Here is a 15,925-nt window from a genome sequence, read left to right as displayed (position 1 = left end):
ATGAAAACATGTTCAATATCACCAATCATCAGGAAAATGCAAATCAAAGCTACACTAAGATACCATCTTATGCCTGTTAAAATGACTATAATCACTAAGACTAAAAATAACAAATGTTGGAGAGGGTGTGGAGAGAAGGGAACCTTCACACACTGCTGGTGGGAATGCAAACTGGAAAACAGTATGGAGATTCCTCAAAAAACTAAAAATAGACCTACCATATGACCCAGCTATCCCACTACTGGGTATCTACCCAAACAATTTGAAATCAACAATCCAAAGTAACATATGCACCCCTATGTTCATTGCAGCACTATTCACAATAGCCAAGACCTGGAAACAACCTAGGCGCCCATCGACTGATAACTGGACAAAGATGTGGTATATATATACAATGGAATACTACTCAGCCAGAAAAAAAGACAAATTCATCCCATTTGCAATAACATGGAAGGACCTAGAGGGAATTATGCTAAGCGAAATAGGCCAGTCTGAGAAAGACAAACACCAGATGATTTCAGTCATAAGTGGAATATAAACAAGCACTGGACAAAGAAAACAGTTCAGTGGTTACCAGGGGAAGGGGGGTGGGGGGAACACCGCGGGTGAAGGAGAGCACTTATGTGGTGACAGTCAAGAAATAATGTACAACTGAAATCTCACATTGAGTAAACTATTACGAACTCAAAAAAAAAAAGTCTCCTAAGTACTATCTAAAGCCCTAGCTCTCTGCCCCAATCCACGACCCAGCCACCAGGCTCTAATGACACAGTCCCCATATTCCCACAGCAAAGCTCTGATCCAGGCGCCTTCCAGCTCAAAAACGCACATCAAAGAATAAAGTCAAAACTCTAAAACATGGCCCTTATCCACGTTCCCTCTCCCCTTCCTTGGGTGACCTGGATCTCTATACCCCTAACTCTCCCTATATTTCACCAGACTCAACTACTCACTGTTGCCCAGACACACCCCATGATTTCCATCCTCAGGGCCTTCACTCATGTGGTCCCTCTATCTAGAACAATTGCCATCTCTCAAGTCTACTTTCAGCTCAAAATGCCATCTCCTTCATTAAGCTTTTTCTGTTTTCCTCAACTAGAGGTACTCTCTCTCCTGGGGACATTTTAACATTTTTACTTACTCTCCAATGATGCAATTTTCTATTTAAATGTGTACAAAGCTTATTTTGTAACCTCCTCTCCCCTATTAGGTCTGTCAGCACGTAGGACAGGATCTGTCTTATTCATTCTGGTTCCCCAAAGCACCTAGCACAGAGCTTGGCACATAGTAGGGATTCAACAAATGTGTTCAATTAATTTGGTGCATGTGTGAAATTAAAAATCTCCCTATTCAGATAAATGTGGAAGCATCTGTAATATACTTGTGCATGCATATATATTTGTCAATCAAATACTTGCTCATTTCTTTTCCCAGGGGATTATTAACATAATCCACAATGTCCTTAATGATAAGCAGCAAATAAATAAATAAAAATAAACAAAAATCAAGCCTAAACCAAGTACATGCACCTTTACATAAGAACCAATTTCAGTACTTTATGAATAAAGATGTTTCTTTACAATTGAAAAGTGGTGCTTTTCTAGAAACAAAGACCAGTACCTTATCTAGCTACACTATCATTAGCCTAACTGCAATCAGCAGGATGTCACCTTGCTCCCAAAAGCCCCCATGCTTAGTATTCAGTATCCTTCACAATCACTAAAAACCCAGGCAACAGCACCTTGCAAATCTGTGTTCCTTGGAGATTAAAGTCCTTGATGATTTTGCATAAAAAACTCAATTTGCTTTTCATGCACAGTTCTCATAATTAATTCAAATTATTTTTAATCTGAAGCTCTGCAAAAATTGGTTTCATTTTCAGTTCTGAAGAAGCAGAGGTTTTACGGTTCTTGCACCCTCAACTATAGTATATAAAGAATTACAATAATATATACCAGCATATTATTTAACATAGGTTTAAAATGCTAATGATACTATATTATTTAACATAAGTTTCATATGTTACTTCTGAGGTTAATTAAGGACATAATCAAGATCCAAATCCCTGCATTTTAGGGGGTCTTTGCACCTAGGGGACATATTACAGATGCCAAGAGAAATAAATCTCTCAAATGCCCTGTTTTCCCTAGTTAGTTTCAAAGTAAATTACACGTGTATAGCTAAAAATCTTAATTTTAGGACTCTTCAGGATGTTACAGCTACATTAATATAAAAAGCATTTTCTCCCACCTCTCTAGCCCGGTCCTTTGAACCATGACCCACAATTCTCCCTGCACTCTTATCATTAATGTGAGTTTCCTCTGTGCCTACCCAGTATCTTCATGAAAGAACCATTCTATCACTACTCCTGCAATGAACACGCACATCAAACTTCATGTTTCCTGGGTCTCACGAAAGCAGAATAATAGATGTGGAGGTCCTGGTATGTTTCCACTCTCCAGAAAGCTGACTTTAGTCTCAGCATCTTCCTACAAACTCCATCTGCACTGGTCACAACCTTCCTTCTTCCTTCTAGGGTGCAAAACAGCTAAAAGTCAGAGGACTCCCCAAGAGGAACACCAACCCAAAAGTTCCCTGGGTCCCAACTGTGCTCCTTTTCCTCTAGTTAACATGCACCTTGAGGACAAGGTCTGTGTCTTAACCAAATGTTTATACTTTAGTGTTTGTTGAGTAAGTGAATGACCAATGACAACTAGGGATCTCCTGAAGATTGACACTCCAAAGCTTAAAAAAATTGTAGTAACACTGCATTTTTGTCTGCTAGTGTCATGTTAAGAACTCAAAAATGACTTAAAATCTGCTAAGATCCTGACCAGAAGATAAACAAGAGGACACTGAATCCTCAGGAGGCTCCAGGGCAAGACGCCTGGCCTGATAATGTGGAAGATCACAGGGCAGCTGGAGCACAAAAGACTGGGCTCCATCTGGCCTTGGCCCCTCCTCTCCCAAAGGTTACCACTGATGGAAATAAGCTCCAGGGCTGTACCAGGCCACGCTCCAAACCAAAGGATCTGGTCAGAAAGAAGCAGCTTAAATCCACTCTGGGCTGGTCAATGCCTCCTGCCTTGTACAGGTGGCACAATGCAGGCACCAGGCCAAGACCCGGAAGGAGTAGGTATCACAGGCAGAACCCAGTTCTCCCAACAGTTTAAATGGTCTTAAGTCCTTTAAAAAACTTGATACATTAATTAGTTTTTCACAAAATCACCTCCAAATAAGTCAGTAAAGCACACACATTTTTCAGTTTCAAAAAAATCATACAACAGCAGTTACTTCTGATCTTCTAGAAAAAAATAACTAATATTCTCTCAGAAGGTTTTCTTTTAGAATAAGGAAAATAAAGATGGCTAAATGAACATATTAAAAGTCTGGGAAGAAAAAAAGTTAACCTACGAGATTAAATATCCTGTAAATCTTAGCTAGTGTAATAGTTTATAAATGAATCTAATATACTATAAATATTATGGCACCTCTGCTATCACCATAGGAACTCTGCTTTCTACTTAAGAAAACAGCAGTATGTTAGAATGACAGATTAAATAAGTTCTCTAAACAATCTTAGAAATGCAACCCTTTCTGTAATACAATTTGAACCAAATTGCCATTCATAGCTGAATATTTATTTTAGCCACAGCAAAACAGCCTGAAAGGTAAAATAACCTAGATTAACAGAAATTATTCTACATTAAGAATTTTAGGTTAATATGCCCAGGAAGGTTTTTTCTCTAACCACATAATCATTTTAACCAAAGTATACATAAAACCATGAACTTCTCTGCCCCTTGAATAACATTATTTGACTACTAAATTAATTCTTCCTTCTACAATAAGATACTGAGATCTCTTTTTAGATTAATCTTGTAATTCTTGCTTTTTATTTCTTTCTCCCTTTCCTACCAATACCCCTTAAACAGAAACGTAGAATTCCTTTCTTGGCTTGTGGAAAAATGAATCTACATCTACAAACTGGCCTAGGACACATGAAATATATAAGCAGGAAGGAGATCCATGGTGCAAATCGATATCTCATATTCTGATATTGCCTGATTACAATGCTATAAAGGTACTTGATGAAATTCAAGTGCAAACAAAGTAAATTTAATTATTTCCTGCGGTCAGTGGAAAATACATTGGACCAGGAGTCAGTAAACTAGATTTTGTTCTGGTCTGCAAGACTAACTAGCTATATGACTAACTAGCTATAAGACAAATCACTTAACCATGGTAGACCTTATCTTCCTCATCTGTAAAATTAGGAAGCTGGACCAGAAGACCTCAAAAGATACATTTCACCTCCAAAACAGTATGATTTCATTTCCACATCACAAATTTCTATCAACCCAGAGAATTCATGGTACTTTCCAGAAAAGTGTTTAATGTTTCAAGTTAACAACCATGTAAAAGTTTCAGAGAAAGTTAATTTTTAAAATTATATCTTTTAGACAATCCCTGCCATGTTACCACGAAAAAATGTTAAATATTAGCCAGGTGACCTTAAGCGAGTCACTTGATTTCTCTGGTCTTCAGTTTCTTCACTGAAAAACAGAAATAAAAAAAACTACCCCGTCTCTTTGACTAGATTTTCCAAAGGCACGGGCAAGATGAAGAATTTTTAAATTTTTTGTGTCAAACGCAATTCTGCCCAGGTTTTTTGGAAGAATTTTTAAAAACTGTCAAATGTAAAGTTTCATTATTTCACAAGGGCCTCCCTCCTCTATGAGCACTCTATGCAGGGCTCTTAACTGGTCGACAATATTTTTGCTACCAAGATGCACGTGTATGTCTTCCTTCAGTAACACTTTGTACTTTAAGATGCACATCTGTACAAGCACTAAGATGTACAAGTATAATTTCCAAACAGTACTAATTTGAATGTCTTGCAAGCAGCACCAAAATTTCCCTCCGATATTCACTGTTTTCTTTGTCTTGGTAGATTATCATCTATTCACTTATGAAAGTAAAACAACTGGGAAATACTACAATATATAAAGAACAAACCATACGCATACCTTTTCATGTATTACCTTCCAACATTTTTTCTTCTATATACAAAGTTATTTCTTACATAATTATGATCATATATATTTCCATATACTGCTTCTTTTTCACCAATATTATAATTTTCCCATGTTGTAAGTTCTCCATAAGCAGCACTTTTAAAATTATATGATATTCCTTTAGGTTGTCCTCTATATAAATAACAAAGCTTGCACTTACTGGCTATTTACTGTGTGCCAGGCCCTATTCTAAGTGCTTTATATGCATCAGCTCACTCAATCATCGCAAAGATCTATGGGATAAGTGCTATCATGATGTCCATTCTCGGGGTGAAGAGACTAAGAAAGCAGAACTTTCTCTGAAATGCTGGGTTTAGAATCTCTTGAGCCCAAGATCTTGTCTGCTGTATCCTACTGCTCTCACTAGCAAGAACAATCTCCCTATTAAAGAAACTTGCTTATACCACCATATCTTCTAGATTCTAGAATTCAGGGGCTAAACAGCTGACATTTCACTTACTCCTGAAACAAAAGAGAATGGTTTATAAGGGCATCTGTAATATCATAAAACTTTTCCATGAATACTGCTTATACTTTTTTTAAAAAGTGAATCATTCTATATACTGTTTATAATCTTTTTTTAACTTAGTATGGTAAACATCTCTCCTTAGAACATTTCTATATCCACATGACAGAACATGTATTTTCTATTAACACAAAATGTACAAAATGAAAATAGAGTATGTGACTCTCAAACTAAGTACACAAGAGTTTGAGAACAAACTTCAGGGGGTCGATGGAGATCCTGGCAGTTCACTGACATCTGCTTTCAGATTTACTTTCTGATTCACGCTCAATAAATGGTAATCTATAATAAATAAATGGGCATGTCTCTAACACATGCACTGACTCCACCAGCCTCCAGAAGCAGACACATCCAAGCACTATCTTAAATGTATTTATCCCTGCCACTTCAAAGAAAGGCAGGCAGGGAGATCCAAACAAACCATTTGGCATTACAGAGTTCTGATCAGATAGTAAGTCTCCCTGCTATCAATTCGCTGATAAGGACTCAAGGAGTCTATTAGAGAAAAAGTAACAGAGATGTAAAAGGAATAGAAACAACTTCACCATCCAAGTGCTTCCTGAAGTTTGGCAAAACTCATGGGTCAAGTGAATGAAAAGCTCTTCTAGTAGTCTTTATTATTTGTAGTTTTATTATGTTTTGTTTTCAAATAAATGAGTTGCTAAATACCTAACACAAGAATTAAATCAGTGTGTTCTTTTATACACTGAGGTTCTACAGAGTTGGTGAAAACAAATGGTCCTAAAAAAGGAAATTAATCTTGGGCCGGCCAGTGGCGTAGTGGTTAAGGTCACACACTCCGCTTCAGCAGCCCAGGGTTAACAGGTTTAGATCCCAGGTGCAGACCTACACACCACTTATCAAGCCATGCTGTGGAGGCATGCCACATACAAAAGAGAGGAAGACAGGCACAGATGTTAGCTCAGGGCCACTCTTCCTCAAGCAAGAAGAGGAAGATTGGCAACAGGTGGTTAGCTCAGGGCCAATCTTCCTCGCCAAAAAGAAAACAAAAGGAAACTAACCTTACTTGTATCAAAATGCATAGCTGCTTTCAAAAACTATGCAAAGATTGGGGCCAGCCTGGTGGCACAGCGGTTAAGTGTGCATGTTCCACTTCGGCAGCCCAGGGTTTGCCAGTTCGGATCCCAGGTGCAGACATGGCACCACTTGGCAAGCCATGCTGTGGTAGGTGTCCCACATATAAAGTAGAGGAAGATGGGTATGGATGTTAGCTCAGGGCCAGTCTTCCTCAGCAAAAAAAAGGAGGATTGGCAGCAGATGTTAGCTCAGGGCTAATATTCCTCAAAAAAAAACTATGCAAAGATCACACAGATCTACTGACAACCTGACCAGCTTTTTCTAAACTAAAGCAAACACAGGGCCAGCCCCAAAGTGATGCATTCTTATATACATGAATATCATCAAATTTATCAGGTTGCAATGAGAAATTAATGATATAATGGAACCAGTGCATTAGGAAAATTAATCTGGCAGACAGAGATGGGCTAGAATGAAGTAAATAGAATTAAGTGGAGGGAAGAGAAATTAGGGGCAACAGGGAATCAAAAGAAGATGAAAAAATGAGACATGTCAGATGTAGAGACTTCAGGAGTGATTCATTCATCAAAAAAAATTTATTGAGCCTCTCCTATGTGCCAAGTACTACGAAACCATGGTGAACAAACAGTCCAGTGAGGGAAACAGATGAGAAACAAATGTACACATAAATAAATATATAAATTGTGCTAAGTGGTACAAAGGAAAAGAACTGGCAGGGCCTATTTCAGTTTGGGCGGATAGACAAGGCCTCCGTGAGGCAAGGACGTGTAACCACAGTTCCAAAGACCAAGGGGAGTGGCCTGGCAGATGACGAGGGAGGCAAGGAGGTGACTATTATCCCAGACAGAGGTAAGAGCTTCTGCCAAGGTCCTGGGGTATGACAACCTGGCATCCAGAGGATGTAAAAGCCAGGCTGGTGAGCAATGAGAGAGTGGTGCCTGATAAGGAGAGCACTTACAGTCCAAGGGAAGGAGCATATAGTCCCAGGGCAGTGGGAGGCACTGGTGTGTTAAGGATTCAGAATTGAAGCCTTAAAGATGAAGTAAGAACGGCAGCAAAGAGACCAGACGAAGGAATCCTATCCCCTACTACTGCAGGGACCAGGATAGGAGCAGGAGACAGAGAGAAGAAGACGACACGATGTAGAAGTCATGAGTGCTGCTGACCAAAGATTTTAGCTCTCCTTCCAGGCATACAGACAGGATTGTACTTCCCCCTGCCCTTTGGAGTTAGGTGTGGCCATGCAACTTGGTTTAGCCAATGGAACGAATGCTGAAGTGACTGGGTAGAAGCTTAAGAACCTGTGAGAGAGTCCCCACACTCCTTCCCCCAACAAGGATCCACCACATTCAAGACGGTGGCTGTCGTAGCAACCCAGGTCCCAGGATGTGGACAACATGGTCTCCAGCCACCCTCAATGGACAGGCAGTGTAGAGGAGAAATAAACCACCGAGCTTTGGGAGTTCTTAGCCCCTCCTGACTCATGCAGAAATAGAACGTGATAGATGCAATAATGACAGAATGAAGAAGGTAAAAGGAGATGAACAGAAGAGACAAAGGAAGACACAGAGATTTCAAAGTTGGTGACCATGAAATGATGCCTCTCACTAAAGAAAACAAGAACGCAAAAAGGACGGCTGGTTTAAGATGAAAAGTGACAATTTATGTTTCACACATGCTGAACTTAAGGGACAGGTAGGACAGCCAAGTACACATGCCAGGCAGGTCAGCAGAAAAGCAGGTCTGAGACAGGGGGAAAACAATCAGAACTGAGAGAAAGATTCAGAAATTGCAATGAAGTGTGTAACTCCCTTCAGAGAGAAGGGAAGAGACTAAATTCTGTGAACCAATGGTGGAGAAGGGACGCTTTAGGAATGCCGCTGGGTGGTGAGTGTCGGAAGGAAACAGAGTGAAGACAACAAAGAAGGAAGGAGAACCAGAGAAGGGGAAGGGGGTGCTAAATGGCATCAAATGCTGTAGCAGACAAGTTGACAGGGCGAGGACTGGAAGGCCACCTCACACTGAGGACAGAAGCCAGGCTGCAGAGGGACAACCAAGGTCACACAATGGTTAGTAGCAAAGGGGTAACAAAACCCAAGCCCCCACTGCCTTCCAACACTACGATGGAAGAATTTCCTCAAGTCATTATTCTCCTAAAACAAAGCTTAGTGATGGCATAAACAGTTCACAGTCCACAATTTATTTAGACTACTGTTAAGACCCTTAGACAATTTGCAATCGGTCACTATTTTACATTTTCTGCCCTAAACAGACAGCACTGTGACTTCAGAAAGTGTACTTTAGGGACTGGCCTGGTGGCGCAGCGGTTAAGTGCACACATTCTGCTTCGGTGTCCCCGGGTTCACCGGTTTGGATCCCGGATGCGGACATGGCACCACTTGGCAAGCCATGCTGTAGCAGGCATCCCAAATAAAGTAGAGGAAGATGGGCACAGATGTTAGCTCAGGGCCAGTCTTCCTCAGAAAAAGAGGAGGAGTGGCAGCAGTTAGCTCAGGGCTAATCTTCCTCAAAAAACAAAAAAAAGAAAGTGTACTTTATGCACATTTCAGGTTAGTCCTTAGGAGAAATTCCTACAATTTTATGTACTGGGCCAAAGAATGGAATCATGTTCAAGTTCCTGATACATATAGCCCAACCGCAAAACGTTATTCCATTCATCATGCTGCAAAACTCAGGAGACACAATTCTTACAAAATACCATGCGAATGGGTCCCTGGAGCTGCGGAAAGGGGTAGGCCTGCAACCCAAGTGCCCAGTTCACCCTGTTCTCACAAAATCTTTTCTATGTTTGCAAGTTTATTGGGCAAAAATGGCATCTTGCTTTAATTAATGTTTCTTTCATTATAGCAGGGCTGAATGCGTTTTTCTGCTATTTATTGGTTAACTGTATTCCTTTCTTTGAGGAATTGCCTATTAATATCTTTTCCCATTTTTCTACTGGAGCATGTCTTTTAATTGATTTGTAATAACTCTCAATATATTTTTTAAAACTTAACACTATGACTGATATATACATATAGATAGACGACAAAAATTGTTTCTAAGTTTATTGTTTGACTTTTAAATCTATGGTATTTGTGACATACAGAACAGAGGTTTGAGTGTTTGCATGAGGAGGCAGGAGGCAGAGTGATTAGGAACACGTGGTCTGAGGCTACAGTACCAGGTTCAAGGCCCAGATCCTCCATTTACAGCCTTGTGACCCTGAAGTGACTTAACCTTCCAAATGTAAAGCCCTAACACATACCCTAGGACACGGTTAGTACTTAATAAATGCTGGCTCCACATATAGTTAGTCATCTTTTCTTTCATTAACATAATACAAGCTTACATTTGTTAAGCACTTATTATTAAGAACTTTACATACATTATCTTAGTTAATCTTTATTTTAAAAACTCTCTAAGAGAATAACTAAGACCCCAATTCTCAGAAGCAAACCAAGGCTCAGGTGAAGAAACTTGCTCACCTCCCAAGCCCAGGCCAAACTGGTTTTTTCCTTTACTTTCCTGCTTTAAAAAATCCTCTCCACTCTTACACCAGTATTCATCCATGTTGTATGCTGTTTCTTTAATTTACTTTACACGTTAACTCTTACATTTAGTTACAACTTATTTCAACATGTGATGAGGGCTGCGGCTCCAACAACGTTTCTCTGCAACATCATTTACTCAATGGCGCACCCGCCATATTAGACCACTACTGGCACGACACCCTAAATGTTTACACACACACAGCCCTATTTCTGGGTTTTCTCTTCCACACCACAGACTTCTCTTCGTGTCCTCGTGCCCGCATGTTACAAAACTGTCACATTATTTACCCCCAAGATTACACTTAAGGGAAAGTCTAAGAACCATACGTTCATGGGCTGGTTTAAACTTCTTTCCTAAAATGGGTTTCAAAAAGATAAGAATAAAATCTATTTTATGAGGTGTTCTCAGCCAATGATTAAAATTGTTCCCCAAATTAGCAACTGTATTTCTCTCCCTTCCTCCTAAAACTTAGCCCTCTTTGCCCAAGCTGCTCTGATCCTTCTGGGCCTACTCAGCCATTCTAAATATTTGCTCAATCTCTTATTCTTTTTTAGAAAAAAGTCTCCCTTATCTCTGCATCTTCCAGGTCCAGTTCAATTCTTCATAAACCCTTTTCCAAGTATGCCAGTTCTCTGTTAGTTCAGCCTCCTCTATCCTCTGAACCAGGCATTTAACCCTTTAAATGTTCTCCTTTGTACTATTATCTATCTTTTTGTAGATGACTGACTTGTTCACCTGTTTAGATCACAAACCCTGCTCTAACGCAGTATCATATCCTCAGCACCCAGCAGAGTCCTCACATAGAGCAGGCCCTCAATAAATCTGGATGAAGATTTCACAATTCCTCCCCTCCCTTTTCAGATTCAAGGCATTACTAATGCCCTCCCGTATCCTAATACTCAAACGAACTAGAAACCAAAGAAATAGAACCTGTTGTTGATTATCTAGTTGGAGATGGGCCTCCACCCTGCTTCCTGTATTCTGGGACATTTCTGTTTGTTAGGACTCCACCAGAGGGTGGAGAAAGACAATGAGGTGAAGCTCAGACCAGTTCAGTTGCCAATTTACTAACATATCTGATTTAAAATTACAGCCAAAATGAGCTTTTACATTACCTGAGGATTTTAAAGAACACCACCACTCAAGTCTCACATTACCTCAGATAATACTGGAATCTTGAGCTGACTGCTCTGGGAGGGTGAGGAAGGCCCCAAGCATGTACTCCTGGAGATTATCATTCCACACCTCTGTCCGTCCTTCTCCAGCAACACAAAGGAAAATTTACTAATGACCTGACTTGGTTTCATTTCATTTCATACTTCTGGACCTCCAAGGGGTGTGGAATGGTATCCCTGGCAGGGGCTTGACATAAAAGGAGAGTTTGAAGATGAACACACTGAGATAAGATCGTAAGGAAGCCGGCAGCCAGATGACTGGGCATCAATATCCAAGTGCATATATACGGCAAACCCTGCAAAGGGCCATGTCACAATATTTACATAAATCTTTCAGAAAAAGGGTATTTTTAGGCCTTGGGTGGCATGCTTTGTTAGATCTAGGCCATTATGATGCTATCTTTAAAACAGCTGAAAGACCCAAGGTAAAATGCCTTTGGGAGCTCCAAAAGCAATCACAACTCAACCCTGCTCAGGGAATAATTTCTAGTTTTTCTTCTGAGCTTGTATATATTTTGAACATGCTGCCCTCCTGACTATTCTAAATCACAGAAAGCTAATTCTGGAATTGTGAGCATTCTTCTTCCATTGCCCAAAATCATAAACTACCTTTCCTACAGTTAGGAACATTACTAGTACCTCTGCTACTCTTATCAAAGCAGCTTAGAATTGAAGCCTGTGAGTGGGAAAAGGGACTCTAGAAACAATCTAGTACAGCCCCTCACTTAGTAGAACAGGAGCCCCGAGGTTCAGAGAAGTTAAGCGACAGCCTACGGTGCCTCCAGTATCTGGTAGAATACATGCCAGGCACCATCTAAAAGCTTTACCTCTATTGTTCATTTAATCCTTCCAACAACCCTGTAAGGTGAGTATGACTATTATCTCCACTCTACAGATGAGGAAACCGAGGCACAGCAAGGCTAAGTCATATGCCGAAGACTTCACAGCTGGTAAGGAGTAGAGCTGGGATTACAACCCACATGCTCTGACTCCAGCGCCCAGGCTCTGCACTACTAAACCTTTAGGATTAAAACCCAGGACTCCATGGGACTGGCCCTGTGGCCGAGTGGTTAAGTTCGCATGCTCCACTTCGGCAGCCCAGGGTTTCACTGTTTTGGATCCTGGGCACGGACATGGCACCGCTCATCAGGTCATGTTGAGGCAGCGTCCCATATAGCACAACCAGAGGCACTCACAACTAGAATATACAACTATGTACCAGGGGAACTTTGGGAAGAAGGAAAAAAAAACAAATGATTGGCAACAGATGTTAGCCCAGGTGCCAATCTTTAAAAAAAGAAAAGAAAAAACCAAGACTCCTGACCCCAGGGAGGGTTCTCTCCATCATCAATAATTCTAAGGTTCATGAAAGACCAAACTGCATTTGAAAAGGCCCACAAACCTTATTTGGATCCTGACTAGAACAAATTACCAATCGAAGATGTTTTTTAAGCAATCTGAGAAATCTCAATAGTATATCAACAGGTTATTGTTAATTTTATCATAATGGCATTACAGTTATGCAAGAATATATATCAATTTTTAACAATACATACTAGGTATACAGGGGTATATAGGAAATAGGTATACAGGAAATGACGGGAGGCCTGGAACTCACAATCACAAAAAAAATGGGAAAAAGGGATAGTTGAACTAAGTTTGACAAAATCCTGATAATTATTGAATCTGGGTGATGGAATATGAGGGTTCATTACACTATTCTCTCCACTTTTTTGTATGTTTATTTTCAAGCTTTTCAAATAAATTAATACAAAATCATTTTTAAAAGCCCACACACCTCAGCCTATGAAAAATGAAGCTATCAAACAAGAAAACTTTATGAGCACATCTCACTTTTACATTTTAAAGTTTGTCTGTCAAATGGCAGCCTTTACTAACTAATGAACTATTTAATTTTGTTGTTTCTGAACTCACTACCAGCCACTCATTAATACTAGAAACATGGGGAAAGCTAGTTAAATCCATACCCTGTTCATGTTTTCTTTTAGTCCATCTACAGAAGTGTTTATTAGTCAGCTGGTTAAGAATATTTATTGAACGTTTACTATGCTGTAGGCACTGTATTAGCACTGACCCAAGTTATCTAAGACAGAGCAGAGTAATACTTCCATCCACGCATGGATTGATGGACCACAGGGTTCCAAACCCTGGCTTGGTTGCTGCTCTGCCTCCTGCAAGGATCAGTGGTACCTTCTTATATCCTCCTAGAAGGAAACCAAGCCAGAACCTATGTGGCAAGTGCACCTGCTGTGGCTTCCTGGCAGACACAGGGGAGCAGCAAGAGGAAGCAGGCAACGGCAGAGTACCTGGCAGGAGGTGAAGGGAGTGAGGTTTACCAGTAATTTTAGTATCTGTAAGCTATTCCAAATTCCTCCTTCTGCAGTGCAACCGGGGAGCCACTCAAACACGAGAGTAGGCCCACCTGCTTTCCTGCATTTTGTATTTGTTTCATCAGACAAGCGACCACAGATAGACCACACTAAGAGTTGACACACCAGGCAGTCATCTGGCTGTTCATGCTTAAGGGTGTTCAGAGAAAAGAGATGTATTATGAAAGCATCATGAGGTATGTCACACACGAGAATGGACACTACTAGGTCACTATCAGTAGACCATCCTCCAACAGGAAGAGGAGATATTCAAGGACTGTTGCACATCAGTAATTAGCAGTGTTGTGCCTGTGTCGGCACTTCCGCGCTAAACCTAATGGCTTATTAAGCTAGTACCTCCTCAGGCTGGGTCTGCCAGCGCTTTGGAAACCATGGCACAGTCATGTCTTACCTACTCTTCTTTTGCTTCAAATACCTGATGAAGAGTAGCTCCCAGTTAAAAGAACTAAGTTTCGTGCAAGAACACAAAAGATCCCACAGATGTTGTGGATTTATCTTTAACATACACACTGACAAAAGTCAGGAAAATGCAGGAAATCCTCTTTAGGCCAAAGCAACAGAAGTGAGTTCAAGTTATGGAAGAAATGGCAGGTTCTGGTCTATTCCCTTCTCCTGCTCTACTCCTTACCATCAACTGATCAATTCAGTATAACAGAAAAATAAAATCCCTGTATATTACTGAACACATTGGAGCTTGAGGAATCTGGGGTGAGTTGGCAGAGCTGGCGATTCAGAGAAAAATCAAACCGAGCAAGCTGCATGTGGAGATCAGAAAAGCTTATCTCGACAAACATCACTCCTGTCATGCTGTGTCTGCCCGGGAAGGGGATCTATCTGCTACCAAAAAGATGCCCCAGCCCCTGTGTGAAAGGACTTGGATCTCCACGCCAACAATACGCCACACAAAGCACCACAAAGCCCAGAGAATCATTTCCAAGGCCCATCTTCTTGCACTGGTTCCAACAAACACAAGTCCCCACAAACAAGCCCCTTTCAAGAAAACAAATGCCAGCGACAATACAAGGAGCTGCTAAAAGTTTCCAGCTTCCCTGGAGAGCAGGCAACTGCTCCAACTCTCTCCTCTCCCGCACCATCCAGCGATCCGGGTGTACTGCTTTTCCAAATATAGCAGGACCAGCCCTGGCTATGGAAAAGTCGATTTAAAACTTCATCTTCCTCACACCCAGGCCTATTCTCTAAAGACGTTCTCATTCGACTAGGTTAATCTCAGGGCTGCTGGCTTTGCTTATTTCAAATCCCCAAACTTCGTAATAATTTGCACCAATGCTGAAATTACCAAGGGCTCCTATCACGCCCCCTACCCCTTCATAAGAGGAGGCCAAACCTCAGGATGTCAGCTGGGGGTGGGGGGGGGGAGGGGGGGGGGGGGGGCGCAGAGAAGAGGATGCGGAACCCCTTCCCTTCTGGAGCTCACCCACCCAAAGGGTCTGCAGGACCATCTCCCACCCTGGGTTGCGGACTGGAAGGGAGAACCCCCACCTCCACTCCCCTGCGCCACTCCAGGCTACAGGTGCCAAGCCCCTCCAGAATACAGGAGGAGAAGGGAGCTATGGGAGGAATGGGGGAAAGTAATTTCCCAGTTGGCAGGCGTAAGGTAAACTGGGGGGCGGGGCGGTGGGGTAACTGAGGGAGATGGCGATCTCCCAGGAAATTTCCTGAGAGGGAAGAGGCAGCAGTGAGGTGAGGACCCCCAGACGCCTGGTGGGGACCTGAAAGTTGCTGCCCCTCCGGGACCCTCCCTTCTCCCCTGTCCAACACTCCCCGCGCTTCCCCACCATCTCTTAATCCAGTAGGGTCGGCGGCTCCGCCTCGGGGCCCGCCGACTTGGAGGAGCGCGGAGGAGGCGGCCGCCCGCCCGCCGTCCCGCACTCACCAGGAGCACCGAGCCGCGCACCACCTCCGACACGCTCTGCCGCAGCTCGGCCGCCGTGCCCGGCTTACTCAGCGCCCGGGTGAACTTCCGAGTCTCCGCCGAGGCGGGGAGCAACGGAGGCTGCGACATCCTCGCCGCCGCCGCGCCTGCTCCCGCGGTCCGGCCCGGCCCCGCCGCCACCACCAGGTGCGCCTCCGGCGCCCGGCCCGGTCCGGCCCGCCCGCGGC

General features: G+C 42.2%; 1 protein-coding gene across 9 annotated transcripts in view; it reads right to left on the bottom strand.

Moving 5' to 3' along the window:
* The window catches only part of DOCK9 (dedicator of cytokinesis 9), a 273,741-nt gene extending 257,822 nt beyond the window's left edge, over positions 1–15,919 (bottom strand). For all 9 annotated transcript variants that reach the window (XM_046664993.1, XM_046664998.1, XM_046664997.1 and 6 more), the window contains exon 1: positions 15,699–15,919. In XM_046664993.1, the coding sequence (XP_046520949.1) occupies positions 15,699–15,827 (129 nt within the window). In that variant the 5' untranslated portion in view covers positions 15,828–15,919. The remainder of the gene's footprint in view (positions 1–15,698) is intronic.
* Between the last annotated feature and the right edge of the window lie 6 nt (positions 15,920–15,925).

Source organism: Equus quagga, chromosome 6, assembly GCF_021613505.1.
Source record: "Equus quagga isolate Etosha38 chromosome 6, UCLA_HA_Equagga_1.0, whole genome shotgun sequence".
Lineage (NCBI taxonomy): Eukaryota > Metazoa > Chordata > Mammalia > Perissodactyla > Equidae > Equus > Equus quagga.
This window is presented reverse-complemented; position numbering and strand designations above follow the sequence as displayed.